The sequence below is a fragment of the Triticum urartu genome, chromosome 3A (genome assembly GCF_056163025.1).
Source record: "Triticum urartu cultivar PI428250 chromosome 3A, HENAU_Tu73, whole genome shotgun sequence".
NCBI classification, from domain to species: domain Eukaryota; kingdom Viridiplantae; phylum Streptophyta; class Magnoliopsida; order Poales; family Poaceae; genus Triticum; species Triticum urartu.
The window spans coordinates 651551444-651569564 of record NC_141875.1 but is presented as its reverse complement, the minus strand read 5'-3'; the positions used below and the strand labels follow the sequence as shown (position 1 = coordinate 651569564).

Genomic DNA, 18121 nt, shown 5'->3' with positions numbered 1-18121 from the left:
ATTCAACCTTGCTGACGAAATTTCCTCCCGTTTACACTAACCGACCACTGCAAGTGTCTGGCTACAGGCTAAGTGGCTACGACGCCGAGGATCCTCTTTCATTGTGTTGACAAAAGCTTGACTAATTCGACCGATCTTGCCTAAGCCACTACATACAGATCCCAGGGAGCTAGCGTGCGTTTGTGGTGGTACGAGTCAATAAAACTGGTGCTTGCAACGTACGCAGCCCATGGATGCATGATGGATTGGAGCCGAGTCACCCGACACGGGGTGGTGATGAGGGGTGACGGATTGTCAGCGCACGGCGGAGGGAGGCCCCATCGCCCGTGCATTGCATTGCATGCCATGGTCCGGCCGGCCGGCCGGCAGGCTGCTCCTGTAGCGGCAGCTGCTGCTCGTCGTAGGCGCAGGCCGGCGTGAGAAGGAAGCATCCTCCTGTGGAGTTGAGGTGCGCTGTGTTGAACCCAATCCATCCCCCACATTGCCCTCAGCAGCTGCTACCCTACACCTCTCCCCTCCTAAGCCGTCTTTGTGCGGCCGTCCTACGTGCACCGCCATGAGTGACATAAGTCGGGTCCTAGGGGAGCACATCCTATCATAAGGATGCCCACTATCGAAGGAAACATCCCGTGGATGGGTCATGCCATGAGTCAAGTCCTAGCTATAGGCCGAGGCCGGCTACCATCTTCTGCCTAGCTTAACTGCATCCTAGGACATAAACTTACAAAGCAGCCCCTTCAACAAGGAAGTGCGCACTCAAGGCCACAACATCGGAAAAAAAAAAAGAACAAATGCAATGTCTTCACCAAGAGGTGGACGCAGGTGTGTCGTTGCCGGGTCTGACAGCCCTCCTGATTGGGCAGGATGGAGAAGAAGGGATCATCATCTCCAAAGCAGTAGGATGGGGTAGGGACGAGACGATAGGGCTTTTCTTGATTTGCAGTACATGGAGATCATTAGATGCTACTAATAACATGCAGCAATCAACTCAAGCCCATCTCTCTGGAGCCCCCACACGGCCGGACGGACGGACACCGTACCCGTACCTCCCGGCGACGGCATGTGCAGTGCAGCCCCCCGGCCGGAGACCCGGACGCGTCGCGCCAACAGCTCGGTGAATACTCTCTCCGTTCCTAAATCTTTTTATAGATCTTACTATGAACTACATACAGAACAAAATGAATGAATCTACACTCTAAAATATATTTATATACATCCGTATGTTGTAGGAACGAAGGGAGTACATGTAAAAGATAGCGCAAGGCCAACCTTTCCATGCACGTTAGAACTCTGGTTGCGCTCACATCTACGTTGCCCATAATTTAGGTGGGACGAGGTCAGGCATGTTGCCAGGCCTGCATGTGTGACAACATGGGCGCATGCCTGTCCCGTCGGGTTCCAACCAACTTCGAAATACTCCTTCCGTTCCTAAATACTCCCTCCGGTCCAAATTACTTGTTACAGATATGGATGTATCTAGATGTATTTTAGTTTTAGATACATCCATTTCTGCGACGAGAGTAGATAACATGATGGCATGCATTTTAATATAGAAAAAAAATGCCAAACAGACACCAATAGAGAGTATGAGATGAGCACGTCAAAAGTCAATTACAAATTATTGGCAAACAAAAAGAATGATCACAGAAAGCAGGTATATGCCGCTTATAAGCACATCAGTACTCAATACTGTATTATCTAGGGCATGTGAAAAGGCCATAACCACAGCAATGGTTCCCGCTAACAAGAGAAGCGCATGAAGTAAGAAGCATATCCAGCGTCATATGACAAGACAAACCTCATCAAGGCCCGCCGCATGTCGAAAAATTCCACAAAAAACCGCAACATGGAAACACCATTTCCTCTCCATAACTTTTGCTAAGTCCTAACATAGGCATGCCATTTGCAGGTTTCCCTTTTTCCAAGTCTCGTCTTGAATCACATGTTAGGCTGGTGTGACATGTGAGGTGGTTGTGCCTCCTTGGCTTGACTGTTGGCCACTCCTAGCCAAACACCGATGCCAACGAGAAGAATTCCCCATCCAGCCAGATCATACCAGAAGTCATTGTTCTTCTTCTTTTTCCTTGATTGCTGCAAACCACAATAAATTCTCATGTTAGGTACAGCAAGGAACAGAGTAGAGTATATATGGCGTGTGGACATAATGTCAAAAATCAAGGCCAGATGTATGGCCAAGAAAATATACTCGAGGTCATATGGCAGAATAGGCATACATAGCATGTAGCACATCAATTAGAAGAAGAAAAAAACAGGGCTATGTATTTTGTTAGAAATGCAAGGGGGGAAATACAGATATTACATCAAAAAATATTGAGTATCCACTGCCTGTTTAGTGAAACAATTTGTTTTCACACAGCCTCTTTACTAAAAGAATTGACAGCAATAGGATGGGTATAAGACAAATGTGCGAAGGGTTAAAATTACTGATATATTGATCCATCCACTGCCTGTTTACTGAAACAATATATCTTCACTCTTGTTAACACTACTGGATTGACTAGTACAATGAGAGAAGGATGTCTTAAGGATCCACATGTACGACAATTCAAATGCAGATTTCTGGGTACTCACAGGAAATGAGATGAACAGAACCAAAAAATATGTACAGTAAAAAGAAATAGGGACTCCTTACATATGTCAAGGGCAGAAAATGTAATAAGCAAAAAAGTGGTAAGCACAGCAATGTTAAACAAAATACCCTTGCATTTGAGGACGAGGGTGCTCCTTGCGAGGCTTGAGATGCGATTTGCCTATGGATCTCCATATGCAGTTCAGGTGCCTGAGGGTGATTGCACACAAATGTTACAGAAAGGCAATACAAAGTGATATGCAGGCATACTCAAATATGCTATGCTACGAATAAAAGGTTCAGAGTTAATTTAGATACAAAGAAACTACAGATACAGGGTAGTTAGGGGATTCAAATTCCCCCTACAGCTTAGAAGTTCTTGCATTGCTAGTGAGCCAATCTGAGTAAGACCTATTACAAGTTTTCTATCATAGGCATGGGGTGTTGTCAGCTTTTAAATTATGTTGAAAGCATCAAATAAAACAAGGAACCTGGAGAAGATTCAAAAACATGCATCAAAACAACTCGAATAGTTGAATGAAATGGTATAATGGTATAATAATAACTGAGCAAAGATATAGCCAAACATGATGATAGAACAAAGCATACCTTTGATGACAAATCCAATGACTTCCTGTACAACTCATTTGCTGGTTCCTACAAGAAACATGCACATATCTCAATCTCCAGCTGAATATGCTTAGAAACTTATTAACAGAAACCGTTTCAGAGGCTTGTGTGTGAAACTGCGTGCATATGATCTCAGGCCCATGGATCAGCCTCCAGCATGGAACATGCAAACTACTCAAGCAGACTACACATACCACATCAACAGCCCTCTGGAAACAACCAGTTGCTTTTTCAAAGCATTCATTAGCCTGGACAGTTTCCGAAGTGAAGAATCCACGAGAGGTCAGGGCATTCCCCAAGCACCAGAGTGCATCAGCCTTGTTGGGATCAATTCTCAGTGCTTCATCCAGCTTAGACTCAGCATCTATAAGAAATAAAACTAGATTAGCCAAATACCCCACTTTTGACCCCAATCATAAACTCAAAAAACAGTAAGTCGCGCAGAAGCTATATAATTGTATGCAAACTCCAAAATATTAGTACCAATTATCACTCCGACTAAACAAACATGCATGTAATCCTACTTTAAGGATGAATTTGGAACACAGCGCTATGATAACAACATAAAGCAAGCAAATAGTACATGAAAACAATCAAACTGAAGTTATATAATTAATCTCTGCCAGATTATTTTGAAAGGTCATTTTGTTTGGCAGCATAGGCTCAGCCTGGTGTTACAATGCAATATAAATTTGAATCCAGTAACCTAATATCTGACATGTGGTGAATTCTTGAAATGAATCTAATGTGTGGGTCTACAGCAAACCACCACAAAAAGTGTTCATAAATTGAAGTGTTGCTTCATTGAACACCACAGCAAAACACTTGGCACTGATAGTGGACTTGGCCACTGCCTAGCACCTATCTCACCTACTCACATGCTTAGCATGATTAAGAGCTAGGCGTTCTGCTGTCGCCTAGCACACTTTTTTTACTACACAGGAAATACGACTCCAAAAAGAAACAGTAATGCTGTTCACACGCATAAATAACTTGGACCCCTAAATCTGCCTGTTATTCTAAATATACAAACACCGCCATTACCATCAATCTGATAAACGCACATAACAAATGCAACTACAGGCTCCATATAAATGTTAGAAAGAACACCACACATTCCATCATACAACAAATGCAGTTGCAGGTTCCATACACACAATCAAGCAAGTTCCATACAAGCATTCATCTTAAAGAAGGTCAAACAAGTTGTTAACACACTCCAAACATCTAGTGCACATATGTTCACTAGCACTACTAAGGGCGCGCTTGGATTGGGTGTATTTGAATACACATATATTTAATTTACAGGTGTAAATTACGGAGCCAGTGGCGATTTCCAGCTGGAAGCGAAACGACAGACGGAGACGTGTATTGTTTAGAGGTGTAATTGCTAGCGAAACGACATTCCAAACATGGCCTAACTGTCTCAATGTCTGTTCTGTGGTTGGTAACATCGTACCAACAAACCCAATACTGCAGTGTTCAGCACACTATCCATAATGATCTCCTATTTTCTCACAAATCAGAGTAACCTATTTCTCAAGTATACCTAACATCATGGTATAAATAAAAACTGGTGGCCATAAAACGCTCACTCAGGCACAAGTCTTGTGATTATATGCGAACTCCAAATTATCAGTGCCTATTACCACTCCAACTAGACAGGCATGCACGTAATCCTACTTACAGATGAATCCAGAACACAGCTCTATGATACAACAAAATAAAGCAAGCAAATAGTACATGAAAACAACCAAACTGAAGTTCCACAATCAGTCTGTGTCAGATTATTTTGGAAGGTCATTGTGCTTGGCAGCATAAATTCCATCATAAAACAAATGCAACTACATGTTCTGTACATGCTGGGAACAAAACCACACACAAATCAAGCATGCTACAAGCACTCATCTAACCATTAAAGGTAAAACAAGCTGTTAACACACTCCAAACGCCAAATGCAGATATGTTCAGTTGTTCACTAGCACTACCAACCATATTAATGTTTGTTCTGTGGTTGAGAATATTGTACCAACCAAATACTGCAGTGTTCAGCACACCACCATCCATAATGATCTCCTATTTTCTAACAAATCAGAGTAACTTATTTCTCAAGTATACCTTCGATACAACTAACTGGCACATGATATAAATAAAAAACTAGTGGACATAAAAGCACAACTACGTTGAACACAATAACCTTTATGGCAATGTTAGCAAACACAATGAAAGGCCGCGACCAAATTGTTAGGTAGGATCTATTCCAAGTTCCAACTTCTCTAGGAATAATCAGTCAAAGCCACTAAGTTCCGACACGGAGCAAATCTCGCGGCGTACCTTCGAGGCACTTGAGGCTCTCAGGGCCGTTCTGCATCTGTGACAGCTCCAGCAGCGCGCCGCCCCATCGCGTCAGGTTCTGCGGCGCACAAAACAAACATCAGATCAGATCAGACCAAATCAGGCGGGGCCGCCGCAGTCGCGTTCCCCTCGGAACGAACCGCCGGAGCGGAGCAGGAGGAGGAGGGGGAGGCGTTACGTCGGCGTCGAGCGGGTTCTCGTCGTAGGTGGACTTGGCGGTCTTGCAGGCGAGGTCGAAGAAGAAGAGCCTCTCCGGGTCGTTCATCGCTGCCATGTCCATGGCGACGGCGACGGCGACGGCGAGATCCGGTGCGGCGGCGAGGCGGGGCGGTGCCGGGGGCTTACCTAGGGTTTTAGGCCTCGCTTCGATTTGGGGGAGGCGTCGACGGAGGCGGGGGTGGGGAACTAGTAGTTGTTGATGTAGGGGAGGGGATCGCACCGCTTTTCTAGGAGGCTGCCAGGCGGGCCCTTCGAGCTTCGTCCCCACCTGCCAGCGAGACAGCGCGTCCACGGCGGGTCCCCGGCATGACTTGCGGGAGGAGATAGAAAAGCATGTCCCGCGGCCCGGCCCAGCTCGGCAGTTCGCAAGCTGGGCCCATTTGAAGCCCACTGGGAATTTCGGCCCGTTGCCGTCCAGAGGAATTCCGTTTCTTTTTTTTTTGCTGGAATTTTGGTGCATGTTTCAGAGGAGCTCAGCTGCCGGGCGGCGAACCACTTGGCAGCGTCCCCTGCCGTTCTGGCGCGAAACCTTCGGGCAGCTCGCTCGCGCCACCATTGTCGGGCCGAGGAAGCGACCGAGCAACGCGAGGTCACTGGTGGTCGTGGACGAGGGAGCCAAGAAGACCAGAGTAGAGCAGAGGCTTCCGACAGGGGAGAGAGAGGAGGCGGGAGCCATGCAGGCGAGGCGGGAGATCCGGACGAAGCCGGAGCAGCGGGGGGAGGAGGATGCGGCGGCGGCGGAGACGCCTCTGAGCGCGCGGTGGAGCCCGGAGGCGGAGATCGGGATGCGGGTGGAGGACATCTGGGACAGCCTGGACCAGCCGCAGCTGAGCCGGAGCGACAAGCTCAACAGCTGCTTCGACGCCATCCCGGTCTCCTCCTTCCCGCAGACCTTCGGGTCGCAGCTGGTGGACATCCCCTCCGACGCCACGCTGGCCGAGGCCGTCGACATCCTCTCCCGGAACCGCATCAACGGCGCGCCCGTGCGCAACGTGGAGGCGCCCGAGGACGCCAGCTGGATCGACCGCTACATCGGCATCGTGGAGTTCGCCGGGATCGCCGTCTGGCTGCTGCACCAGTCGGAGACCTCGGCGGCCGCGCTGGGCGCCGACGAGATGGCCGCCAAGCTCGGCACGGTGACCCTCGACCCGGAGCTGAAGCCGGCGGCGCCGGCGTCGGAGGCGGAGGGCGCGGTGGCGGAGGCGTTCGGGTCGCTGCCGTCGTCGGAGCTGTTCCGGAAGACCAAGGTGAAGGACATCTCCGGGTCGTTCCGGTGGGCGCCGTTCCTGGCGCTGCAGAGCTCGGACACGTTCCTCACCATGCTGCTGCTGCTGTCCAAGTACCGGATGAAGAGCCTCCCCGTGGTGGACATCGGCGAGGGCACCATCAGCAACATGGTGACGCAGGCGGCGGTGGTGCACATGCTGGCCGAGTGCGTGGGGCTGAGCTGGTTCGAGGACTGGGGCACCAAGACGCTGGCCGAGCTGGGCCTCCCCCTCATGAAGACCAGCCGGCTCGTCAAGGTCTGCGAGGACGACCCGGCGCTCAAGGCGTTCCGGCAGATGAGGCGGCGCGGCGTCGGCGGCATTCCCGTGGTGGACGCCGCCGGCAAGCCCGTCGGCAGCATCATGATCAAGGATGTCAAGCACCTCCTCACGGCCTCCGAGTCAACCGGACACTACAGGTGCGTGATCGCATCAGATCATCATCAACCTAGCTTGTTCATGACGCTGACGGCCGGCGAACGCATGCATGCATGCAGGACGCTGACGGCGAGGGAGTTCATCGCGAGCGCGCGGCAGTGCTCGGGGGAGAAGCAGATGAGCATCATCACGTGCACCAGGGAGGACAACATGAAGGAGATCATCCTGAAGCTGGACGCGGAGAAGAGGCAGAGGATCTACGTGGTGGACGGGGAGGGCAACCTGGACGGCCTCATCACGCTCAGGGACATCATCGCCAAGCTCGTCTACGAGCCGCCGGGATACTTCGGGGACTTCTTCAACGGCGTCATCCCCATGCCGCAGAACAGCAGGGTCTGAAATTCTGAATCCTTCTTAGAGAAATTAAGCCTTCTGTTTGTTTCCTAGCCAAGATCAGGATATAATCTTTCTGCCATTTTCTCTAGGTAGTGATTCTCGGTGTTTTCTTCCTCTTCCAATTTTCACTCTCCTTAGTGCTTCGTTAAAGCTAGAACCTAGTTTCATTTGTTTCAGTTTTGTCAGTTCGGCATAGCCAGCTACCTAGCTCATCATAATGAAGAACAATGTGGCTCTGTTCATGTCAACGACCGGAATTTAGATATGGAACACAGTCTCCGTTATGTGGGATAATCTTAGAGGCTGTACGGATTACGAATTTGCTTGCGCAGAATCTGCTCAAGTCTGAAGCTACACACGCACTCTATTCTTAATACGGACGGTGATGTAAATTCACACCGCGGGAGTATCAGCCATCGGCTGCAGAGTAGACAAGGATACAAAGGTCTGTGGAATGTAACTCTAAACCACAAGATATGACATTGTGAATAGGCATCCAATACTTTGACAGCATACATTTCTGCATGTTATCTCCCAGGTTATGAGCTGTCCAAGATGGTAATAAAGGCGCAAATAAAAGACCCCAGACTTATCAAAATAGGCAATACGTATATAAGATAAGGAGCAGAACAACCATCAATGTGCAATACAGCACAATGACAATAGATGGAAGCAAACTGCATAAATCGAAAACCCACTCTATGAACTGAGAAGATTAAAACAGGGCACAGTGAAACTGCTACACTGCCTTTATGATAACGAGGTTCAAGAATTCACGAAACTGGATTCAAAGTCGTAAGTTGTAGTCTTTTTAGTTATCCGATAAGCTACTGTACTTACTTTTCTTTTATCATCAACATGTTACTATACTTCCTGCCCAGCAACCAACTAAACAGCAGATGACGAAAATTGAAACAAGGGGAAAGCGAACATAACTGCTGTATAAATTGTACATAAGATGCCAACCACCGACCATCCAGCAATAGTCAATAATCAACAAAAGAAGGGTAAACTGTAATAATGACAGTTACACAGCTCACCGCACTGTCCTAAATCCCATGTGGAAGCGCCAATGTCAGCACTCCCCTTAAAAAGAGTCAAAGATGACACGCAAAGTATTCCGGCCAGGGTGCCTTGCATTCACAATATTTCTGCTCCAGCAGTCAAAATTGATTTCTCCATCTTCGAACCCCACAAGCATGATGGTAGGGCAGGTTACTAGCACACTGCCTGAATCAATTTTGCCAGGTATTTGTAACCACCAACATTGATATGACATCCCTGAAGAGATAAAGGACCTGGTCATTAAGTTTGTTGATTACACTCAAGTAAATCACTAAATCCATGACTAAAGCATGACAAGCAACCCAGGTCATAATTTTTTTGGGGGGAATTTTCCTGCTTCATAAACATTACAAATTTGTTGATTTGCCAAAAACTCGTCTAGCAAGGAACAATATACCATTTGAAAACCAGTTCACTGCACTAGGGGAAATATGTCGCTTACAGGTAATCCAGATTACTGTTTCAAATATGCAGTAGTTAAGAGCATCTTCAAACCCTCACTTTCTCCCAGCTGGGCGGACAGCCTGGACAGTGCCCGGACAGGAGAGACAGTGAAAAAGCCTACCCAACCAGAGACCCCCCAAATCATCCCTATACGCCTGCGCTACCAGCACCCCTCAAATCCAGCCCATATTTGGGGAGGTTATGAGGGTGTCCAGGCAGTCCGCCATGTCCGGTTCAGTTTCCGGTTTGTACCGAAAAAATGTTTCACATATACGTGCTTTCGCCACTCACAACCATCCCTATTATAGCTGAGCTATCTTGCCTCTTCTCTTTACCCACGCGAGGTGGGATTAAATCAATTGGACTACTGTTGTCGTCTGATGCTAAAAGCTAAATGGTTCAAACAATAGAAGAAATATGTATGTTGGGCTTGGGGCTTGCATGCAGGCCCACGGGCATGGCGTCCAGAGAACCTGGTTGCAGGCCGACTAGTATCCTAACTGGCTGCTGGATGCCAGGCCTACTTAGCATCCGCGAAGCCGCTCAAACAAAACTAAGCGTCAGCAAAGTGCTAAAAATGTCCTGGCATCAACGACATGACCATGTGGGAGTCGTGGGTGTCTACGTTCCCAGGACTAGGAGGCTAGGAGCGCGATTCATTCCACTGGAATATAACACCCTGCCATACAGGTCGGTTTCTATCGGCTTAACCGATGTAACACCGAACTGACCTTATCTAATTTGTTAGTGAAAGTGAACACCGAATTTATCTGTACTAGGGATAAGAACCAACATTTCGGTCTTTTAGGTAACAGTTTTGGTTCGGTATTCAGTTCCTAAGTTTCTATGCCCACCCCTAGCTGCGTGCACTGGCACCGGACACTGTCCGGACGCTTTCGCAGATGTCTAGGGGCCCAAATTAGGCCAGTCCAGTTGGAGATGCTCTAAGAGCCTTATTCTTCAATTATTAAGAAATGTAGGAAAGAGTACAGTCCTACAACTTAAAGTTGCACCGAGAAGAATAACAAACCATGATCAGATGAGAAATCAAATTTTGTTACTCTATTAGATACAAACATGATAAGTTACTCACGAATTTATCATGAACATTGCTCGATAAACTACAAAATCAACGGAACAATGTACTTCCTCCATCCGGGTTTACTGGGGCCCGTCGTATTTGGTCAAACTTTGACCATCTAGACTAACAAAATATGATTTATATGCTGATTTTATTTGAAAGAGGATTCCAATGGTATGGTGTTTTGCGACATATAGTTTATATTTTATTAGTCAAATTTATAGTGAAAGTTTGAGCCTAAATACGAGGGGGGCCAATAAACCCGTGCGGAGGGAGTATATTTGTGATGCATTTTTACAAGCGCAGGATAATATAGGGGTGCAATCTCTGTAGTATCTCAGTAGTTAGGTAAACTTGACTAATTTTTAGCATACGTCATCCAAAATGCCCAATTGAATTGCAAGGTAGAAGGTACCATTATGATCTTGCAAATCTAATTATGCAGCTGCTAAAAAGAAAAATCTGACTGCACAGCCTTCTATAAACCGATATGAACAATCTATGAAAGCACAATCTGAAAGTTATAGCACTTTAGCACTCACCTTCAAACATAGACAGTTTGATCAAGCATTCAATTTTTTCCCTTCAAAGAAATCTGAGACCTGGTTCTCCACATCCTCAGGGTTGTACTTTATATACTTTGCGAAATTCCTTCCCCCCTCCAGCTGCCCTCGGAACCTTCCAACAAACGAACGGTATGCTGGAAGGACCTTCTCCGAGATGGAAATCTTCAACTCTTCTCTTAACTGAGGATCCACAACCTTCCATGCTGTCTGTGTCCTGTATAACTCCTCGTAAGCCAAGTTGAAGCTCTTGAACCTTTCCTTCAGAGCAGCCTTGAGTGCACTCGATGAACCTGTTGTCTGTGGCAACCCATCGTCCCTCAGGCAAGCTAATACCCTGGTCCATGAGGATCGGAGGTACCCTGTGGAGTACCTCCTTATCTGACCACGGCGCTTACGGATCCAGTTATCCCCAAGCAAACTCTTAAGCTCTGAATCCTTGATCTTCTGCACAACATACCACAGATTGTTCATCAAAAATATGTTCTGCAGTGCCTCATCATCATACAGCTTCGCTTTATCCTCAATCTTGTCCAATAGATGTGTGATCAGTATGAGCAGACAGTGACCCAGTGGAGTCATATCCGCATTGTCACCCCCATTTTCCAGCTCAGTCTCGCAACCATCAAGAAGATGATTCAGCCAGCGGCTGTAGTCTGCAAGCAGTCGCACATAATTCATGACATAACGCGTAAGCGGGTGGATCTCGCCCCCTGGCAGTGATCTGCGAGAAGTCTCCCCACGTATCGCATTGGCAAACTCAGCGACCGTGCCACGCACCGCATCCCCTAGCCTGACCAGTATCCCCTCTGCCTCTTCCTTGATGAAATCCCTTGCATCGCCTGAGAACAAGGCCTCGAGCTCTGGCAGCAACTCAGCTAGCGCCTCGTACATACCAAGAATGCGGAACAGCTTCTCGGACGACCTCTTGCCAATCGCAATGGCATCACCGAAGTTGAGCAGCTGAAGGACACACCCCTTGGCCGCCTCAGTAAAGCACTCCTCCTCGGCATCTGCGTCGGCAGCAAGGATCTGGCCACAGATGCGGCGCTCCTCGGCGAGAAGGCCCTGGACGACGACCCTGAGAGCCTGGATCCACTTCTTCATCTTGCCATCGAGGACGCCCCACTCCACGCGCTGCACCTCCTCCAGGCTCATCTTGTCGACCCCAAGCACGGCGAGGCACTCCATGAGCGTGTCCCGGCGCACCTCGCTGTAGACCTGGCAGAGCTCCGGCCCATAGCCGGCGCGCAGCATGACGTCCGCGATGTCCTTGAGGGTGCTGACGGTGTCGGGGGAAATGAGGTAGGGCGAGATCTCGCCGTCGGAGGCGGAGCTCCATCTGGCCGCGGAAGCGGACTCGTCGCCCTCGTCGGCGTGGCTGGCGAAGGAGGGGCAGTCGAGGTCGACGGAGGAGGCGGAGTGGAAGGTGGGCACCGTGAGCGAGAGGCGGCGGAGGAGGGACGCGTGCAGGTCCTCGGCGGCGAGCGAGGCGGTCCCGCGGATGAGCAGCTGGCGGAACTCCTCCTCGAGGCGCGCCATGGCGACCTGCAGCGCCGCCTCGACGCGCGGGCCGGCCTCGCCCATGAGGCAGGCGGCGGCGGCGAGGTACTCCTCGGCGTCCTCGGGCGACTCGAAGACCAGCCGGTCGCCGGCCGCGGGGGAGTCCCACTGCTCCACCAGCCGCAGCGCGTCCTCCACCGCCGCGTCCCTCTCGTCCTCCAGGTCGTCGTCGTCGCCGAAGCCGTCGCCGCCGCCGGGGCCGGGAAGCCCCTCCCGCGCGTAATCCCCCTCCGGGAGGGGCTCGGAGCCGGCCGCGGCGTCGGGGGCGCCGGCGGCCGGGAAGAGGTCGGACATGAGGGAGAAGCGGTTGTCGAAGCCGGAGAGGATGCGGATCATGTCGTCCGCGGCGTTCTTGGAGTTGGCGAGCGACTTGACGATCTGCTGCGCCGCCGCGATCACCTTCTCCTGCCCGTCGGGCGGCGCCGCCGCCATCCCGTCCCCCGCGCCGCGCCGCCTGAGCTTCTGGATCGGAGGAGGGCGGTGTGAAAGGGGGCAGCGGAGTCGCGGCGGAGGAAGGGGAGAGGAGGCGGAAGGGGGGAGGCGAGTCGCTGGTCTGCTGAGCTGGCCTTGGTTTGGGTTTGGGTTTGAGCAAGTCGTCGGGTGGTTTAGATGTCTGTCTGGGCTAAAAAAAGGTTGGACTGATGGTAATCTTCCTGCTTTGGTCACTGGCTTTGTCGTACGGACCGGACCGGGATCAGATTCGTTCCGGCGACCATACACTTTAGCTTTGAACATACGCAAACACAACCCGTCTGTGAGCGCCTTTCCGCACTCCGGTTAGAGCAACTCTAACACGCCGATCTAAACTGACAGCACATTTATCCGTGTGGATCGGCCGCCACTCGATGCTGTCTTTTTTTGATTTGGGTCAGCAATGCGTTCAACGCGTCGACCCATATTTGCCCGCGTGGCTGGCTGGTCTTCATTTCAATGAACACTCTGCATATTTCACAAGCAAATATATAGTTTCACAAAAAATAAAGCATAGTTTCAGAACCAAATAAAACATGGTTTTACAAGCCGAATAAAAATTAAATTGTCTCACATAGTTTTACAAAGCCAAATAAAAAGGATACATTTATTGGTTACCAACATGATTTTACATATACTCGACCAAATCATTTTATAGCTGCATGTGAGTTTCACAATCACGCATTTCATGATGAAATTGGATGAACTGTTCAGATGTTGCCGCTCTTCCATGCCCAGGCATAACATTCTCACCCTGAAACTGAAACCCTTAATCGTAGATACGTTCATCACAAAAAACCTGATCATCTAAGCGACACTCATCGCTTTCTGATCTTCTCTCAACAGAGCACGAACACGAAAGATGTGTACATTTGAACCCGTTTAGGTTATGGCGGTAGAGATTAATTTACATATGTTAAACTGCAAAAAAAACTACATTGGGAATGTCTTAGGGCCTAAGATGCTTGGGCGACATCCAATCAAGCTCCGCCCGTAAGGTGGAACACGGAAGGAAGAGAATGAATAAGGGGCTGGCGCCCGATGCCCGCAAACCTTGACAACGACCATCGGCGACCACAACCGCCAGCATGCCACAAGCCAAGCAATGGCGAATATATAAGAGCAATTTCAACGGGCCGACTCAAATGGACAGCGATTTTGTTCATTTTTTATTTGTTTTGGTCGGCCAGGCGGACATGGATGTTTGCTTCCGCGTTTGGGTTGGCGCGTGCGCCCAACGCTGGCCCGATCCATTTTGACGGCGTTAGAAAAATATTAGAACGCATGCATATTTAAAAAAACGTCATTAATTATCACGCGTCCACATTAACATTTAAGAAAAATAAAAACAACCTAAACTACGAGGCGGCGCGCAGTCCTAGGCGGCGTCGTCCTCCTCCTCCTCCTCGGGGTCGGTGAGGTCGATGAGTATCGGCGCAGGGCCGACCCAGGGCGGCGGCAATGTAGGCCGCGGGCAGGTGTTCCGGCGCGAGGGGCTGTTCTGGCACGAGCAGTGCCGGCGCGGGGGGCTGTGTGGCCACCTGTGCAGCCGCGGCCTAGCGCGCCTCCTCCTCAGCCTCGCGCTGGTCCTCCTCGAGGTCACGCTCGAGCATCTCCTCGTACTCGCCGCGACAGCGCTCCTCGGCCAGTCGTCGCTGGCGCCACATCTCGAGGTAGGCCGCCTCCTGCGTCGGCGTCGTCCCCATCCAAACCGGTGGCGCAGACACCCACTCGCGCAGTACTCCCGTCCAGGAGTAGCGCCCGATCGAGGACGGCTGCGGCTCGGGCTCCGGCTGCGGCTCCGGGTCGGCCTTGACGCGGCGTCGGGGAGGGGACGGCGGGGCCACAGGCGGCACCACACAGTTGCCGGCCACGGAAAGGGCAACGGCCTGTGCCATGGCCGCCTCATACCGGGCCTCCTCTTCCTCCGTCGCCTCCACCCTGTGCCGCTCGTCCTCCTCGCTCTCGCGGTAGACCACTGCAAGGGCCGCCTGGTAGGCGTCCTCCGCCGCCTGGTCCTCCTCGCGGACGACGAGCGGGGGCGGCGGCAGGCTGCGGTCGACCTCGCGCACGCTGCGGCGCCTCGCCTCCTCATGCTCGAAGGAGAACCACCGCTTCTAGTTCGGCGAGTCGATGGCGTAGGTGTCATCGCGGCGCTGCTCCGGCATCAGCAGCGCCCGCCGGCGCCGCACCTCCTCCGCGTGCGCCCTAGTCGACCGCGGCGCCGTCGACACTGGGATCCTCTCTGGATCTAGATGCCAGTCGTGCGGCAGGGTGACGTCAGGGTACGACAGAGGCACGCGGTGCTGCCAGTGCCACTCCGCCTGGTGCACTGGCACGTTCACGCATTGCCTCTGCCGGTGAGCCAGTGCTGGCGGAGGCGGGAGGAGCTCCGATGGGAAAGGGACGGCGGGGGCCTTGCCCTTGGCCTTGTTGCTGCCGGTGCCGGAGAAGAGCCCCATCTCGTTGTGGTGGTGGCTAGGGTTTGCCGGCGACGGGGAGCAGAGCTGGCTAGATGTGGACGCGATTTTGGATGAGGACGGCCCCGCCGCACGGTCGGCTTAAAAAAGGACGACCACCGTCGCTGACGCGTGGGCCCGTGGTCATAAATTAAGCTGACCGCGTGGGCAGCGGGTAGTTAGACGGCCGCCAGGTGGGGACGAGGCGGACACCGAGAAGGCGCGCGTAACGTCCGTTCCGTGTCCGCGCCGACGCATTTGGGGCGCAAATTTGGGCCGCAAATGCGTCGGCGCGGACGCGAAGCGGACGTGATTTGGGTTTGGGTCGACGCGTTGGGCTGCCACTTTTGTCCGCGCCGACCCAAACGGACGCAAGCAGACGAAATGGGTCACCCCATTGGAGTTGCTCTAAGGGCATCTCCAACGTCGACCCGCAAAACTCTCACAATGATTCAGACTGCGTTGTTTGAATCACAGAAGCCATCCAATGCGGGCATGTATTGATCTGCGGGGCGGTCCGGACGTGATTTATCCCGTAAAGCGGAGACAAAAGTGGGGAAGGTCTACTGGAGTCTGAACCGCTCCCAAGCCCATTTCTAACCGCCCTAACCCACCAAAAAACCCTCACCCTCTCCCATGTGATTTCGTCCAGGGCCGCTCCAGAGTGTCAGCGCCCGCATTCATGCCCGCCCAGAGCACACGCGACCGCTCACTGGTGCCGGTATTGAAACGGTGCGCCGTCCACGCTGCTTCCCGGTGTAGGTGATTGATTCACGTTCAAACGACATGACGGCCGCCCGTCCGTCCATCTGCCGCCCGCATTGATGGCACACTGTTGCCGATACGTGTCCTCCGGCACCACTTGTTTGTCCGTCTACCGCCCACCGGTGCTATATAGACCGCTGCCCCGGTGTCCCGGCCATAGCCACAGTCATCCCTCTCCACAGCACTCCCCGCCATGGATCCCACCGCGGCCAAAACTCCCACCGCCATGGATCCCACCGCAGAAGAAGGCCATGGCCGCCATTGCCTCCTACTAGCAGGCCGGCAGGCAACTAGAGGACGTGCAAACGGAGGACGCCTCCGACGACGATCCAGCGCTACCCTCCTCTTCCTCCACGACACCCTCCTCCTCCGCTTCACCCTCGCTGGTGCATTGCACCCTGACCATCGGTGAGGCCCGTGCCCATTATATGGACATGGAGCGAGAGGAGCGGGAGGAGTAGTTCCGGGAGGCACAGGCCGACGCCAACTACAACAACAACCTCCTCCAGGAGTATCTGCAGATGGAGGAGCAGCTCGCGCCGGATGCAGACCTGGTGGAGCAAGAGGCGTTGCTCGAATCCTACTGCTCCGCCCGCAAGATCTGCCTCGCCACGCTGGCTGTTGGGGAACGTAGTAATTTAAAAAAAAATCCCACGCACATGCAAGATCATGGTGATGCATAGCAACGAGAGAGGAGAGTATCGTCCACGTACCCTCGTAGACCATAAGCGGAAGCGTTATGAGAACGCGGTTGATGTAGTCATACGTCTTCACAATCCGACCGATCAAAGTACCGAACGTACGGCACCTCCGAGTTCAGCACACATTCAGCTCAATGATGTCCCACGAACTCCGATCCAGTAGAGCTTCATAGGAGAGTTCCGTCAGCACGACGGCGTGATGACATTGATGATGTTGCTACCGACGCAGGGCTTCGCCTAAGCATCGCTACGATATAATCGAGATGGATTATGATGAAGGGGGGCACCGCATACGGCTTGGAACAATCAACTTGTGTGTCCTAGGGTGCCCCCTGCCCCCGTATATAAAGGAGCAAGGGGGGAGGTCGGCCGGCCCTTGCAGGGCGCGCCAGGAGGAGGAGTCGAAGGAGGAGAGGGAGAAGGAAAGGGGGGCGCCGCCCCCCTTCCCTAGTCCAATTAGTACCAGAGGGGGAGGGGGGTGCGGCCTGCCCTGGCCGGCCCTCTCTCTCTCCACTAAGGCCCATGTGGCCCATTACTTCTCCCGGGGGGGTTCCGGTAACCCTCCAGCACTCCGGTTTTCTCCAAAATCACCCAGAACACTTCCGGTATTCGAATATAGTCGTCCAATATATCAATATTTATGTCTCAGCCATTTTGAGACTCCTCGTCATGTCCGTGATCACATCCGAGACTCTGAACTACCTTCGGTACATCAAATCACATAAACTCATAATACCGGTCGTCACCGAATGTTAAGCGTGCGGACCCTACGGGTTCGAGAACTATGTAGACATGACCGAGAAACGTCTCCGGTCAATAACCAATAGCGGAACCTGGATGCTCATATTGGCTCCTACAGATTCTACGAAGATCTTTATCGGTCAAACCGCATAACAACATACGTTGTTCCCTTTGTCATTGGTATGTTACTTGCCCGAGATTCGATCGTCGGTATCTCAATACCTAGCTCAATCTCTTTACCGGCAAGTCTCTTTACTCGTTCCGTAATGCATCATCCCGCAACTAACTCATTAGTTGCATTGCTTGCAAGGCTTATAGTGATGTGCATTACCGAGAGGGCCCAGAGATACCTCTCCGACAATCGGAGTGACAAATCCTAATCTCGATCTATGCCAACTCAACAAGTACCATCGGAGACACCTGTAGAGCACCTTT

General features: G+C 51.6%; 3 protein-coding genes and 1 pseudogene across 4 annotated transcripts; 1 reads left to right on the top strand and 3 right to left on the bottom strand.

Moving 5' to 3' along the window:
• Positions 1–1592: 1592 nt before the first annotated feature.
• LOC125545760 (putative mitochondrial import receptor subunit TOM20) lies at positions 1593–5977 on the bottom strand. Its single transcript, XM_048709793.2, has 6 exons — positions 5754–5977; positions 5555–5633; positions 3415–3584; positions 3200–3247; positions 2720–2800; positions 1593–2091 (listed from the first exon to the last, which is right to left on the bottom strand). Exons 1-6 carry the CDS (start codon positions 5853–5855, stop codon positions 1939–1941), a joined length of 633 nt encoding a protein of 210 aa, XP_048565750.1. The 5' UTR covers positions 5856–5977; the 3' UTR covers positions 1593–1938.
• A 153-nt stretch (positions 5978–6130) lies between these two features.
• Positions 6131–8594, top strand: LOC125545759 (SNF1-related protein kinase regulatory subunit gamma-1-like). The gene is made up of 2 exons (XM_048709792.2): positions 6131–7478; positions 7557–8594. The coding sequence occupies exons 1-2, from the start codon at positions 6253–6255 to the stop codon at positions 7834–7836; spliced, it is 1506 nt and encodes a 501-aa protein (XP_048565749.1). The 5' UTR covers positions 6131–6252; the 3' UTR covers positions 7837–8594.
• A 148-nt stretch (positions 8595–8742) lies between these two features.
• On the bottom strand, positions 8743–13170 carry LOC125545757 (exocyst complex component EXO70B1). 2 transcript variants are annotated; one of them, XM_048709791.2, is made up of 2 exons: positions 10966–13170; positions 8743–9131 (listed from the first exon to the last, which is right to left on the bottom strand). In XM_048709791.2, the coding sequence occupies exon 1, from the start codon at positions 12979–12981 to the stop codon at positions 10987–10989; it is 1995 nt and encodes a 664-aa protein (XP_048565748.1). In that variant the 5' UTR covers positions 12982–13170; the 3' UTR covers positions 8743–9131; positions 10966–10986. The 2 variants fall into 2 exon arrangements, with proteins under 2 accessions (XP_048565748.1, XP_048565747.1); XM_048709790.2 differs by having other exon boundaries at positions 8743–9114; positions 10966–13167.
• A 1208-nt stretch (positions 13171–14378) lies between these two features.
• Positions 14379–15482, bottom strand: LOC147981101 (uncharacterized; annotated as a pseudogene).
• Between the last annotated feature and the right edge of the window lie 2639 nt (positions 15483–18121).

What these genes read in the sequence shown, in the direction of transcription:
- LOC125545760 (XM_048709793.2), bottom strand. Translation starts at nt 5,855, where the DNA reads ATGGACATGGCAGCGATGAACGACCCGGAGAGGCTCTTCTTCTTCGAC. An exon ending in AGAACCCGCTCGACGCCGAC is followed by an intron (nt 5,634 to 5,753) that starts GTAACGCCTCCC and finishes TGTGCGCCGCAG; the next exon opens with AACCTGACGCGATGGGGCGG. An exon ending in CCTCGTCCTCAAATGCAAGG is followed by an intron (nt 2,092 to 2,719) that starts GTATTTTGTTTA and finishes TGTGGTTTGCAG; the next exon opens with CAATCAAGGAAAAAGAAGAA.
- LOC125545759 (XM_048709792.2), top strand. Translation starts at nt 6,253, where the DNA reads ATGTTTCAGAGGAGCTCAGCTGCCGGGCGGCGAACCACTTGGCAGCGT. An exon ending in GAGTCAACCGGACACTACAG is followed by an intron (nt 7,479 to 7,556) that starts GTGCGTGATCGC and finishes GCATGCATGCAG; the next exon opens with GACGCTGACGGCGAGGGAGT.
- LOC125545757 (XM_048709791.2), bottom strand. Translation starts at nt 12,981, where the DNA reads ATGGCGGCGGCGCCGCCCGACGGGCAGGAGAAGGTGATCGCGGCGGCG.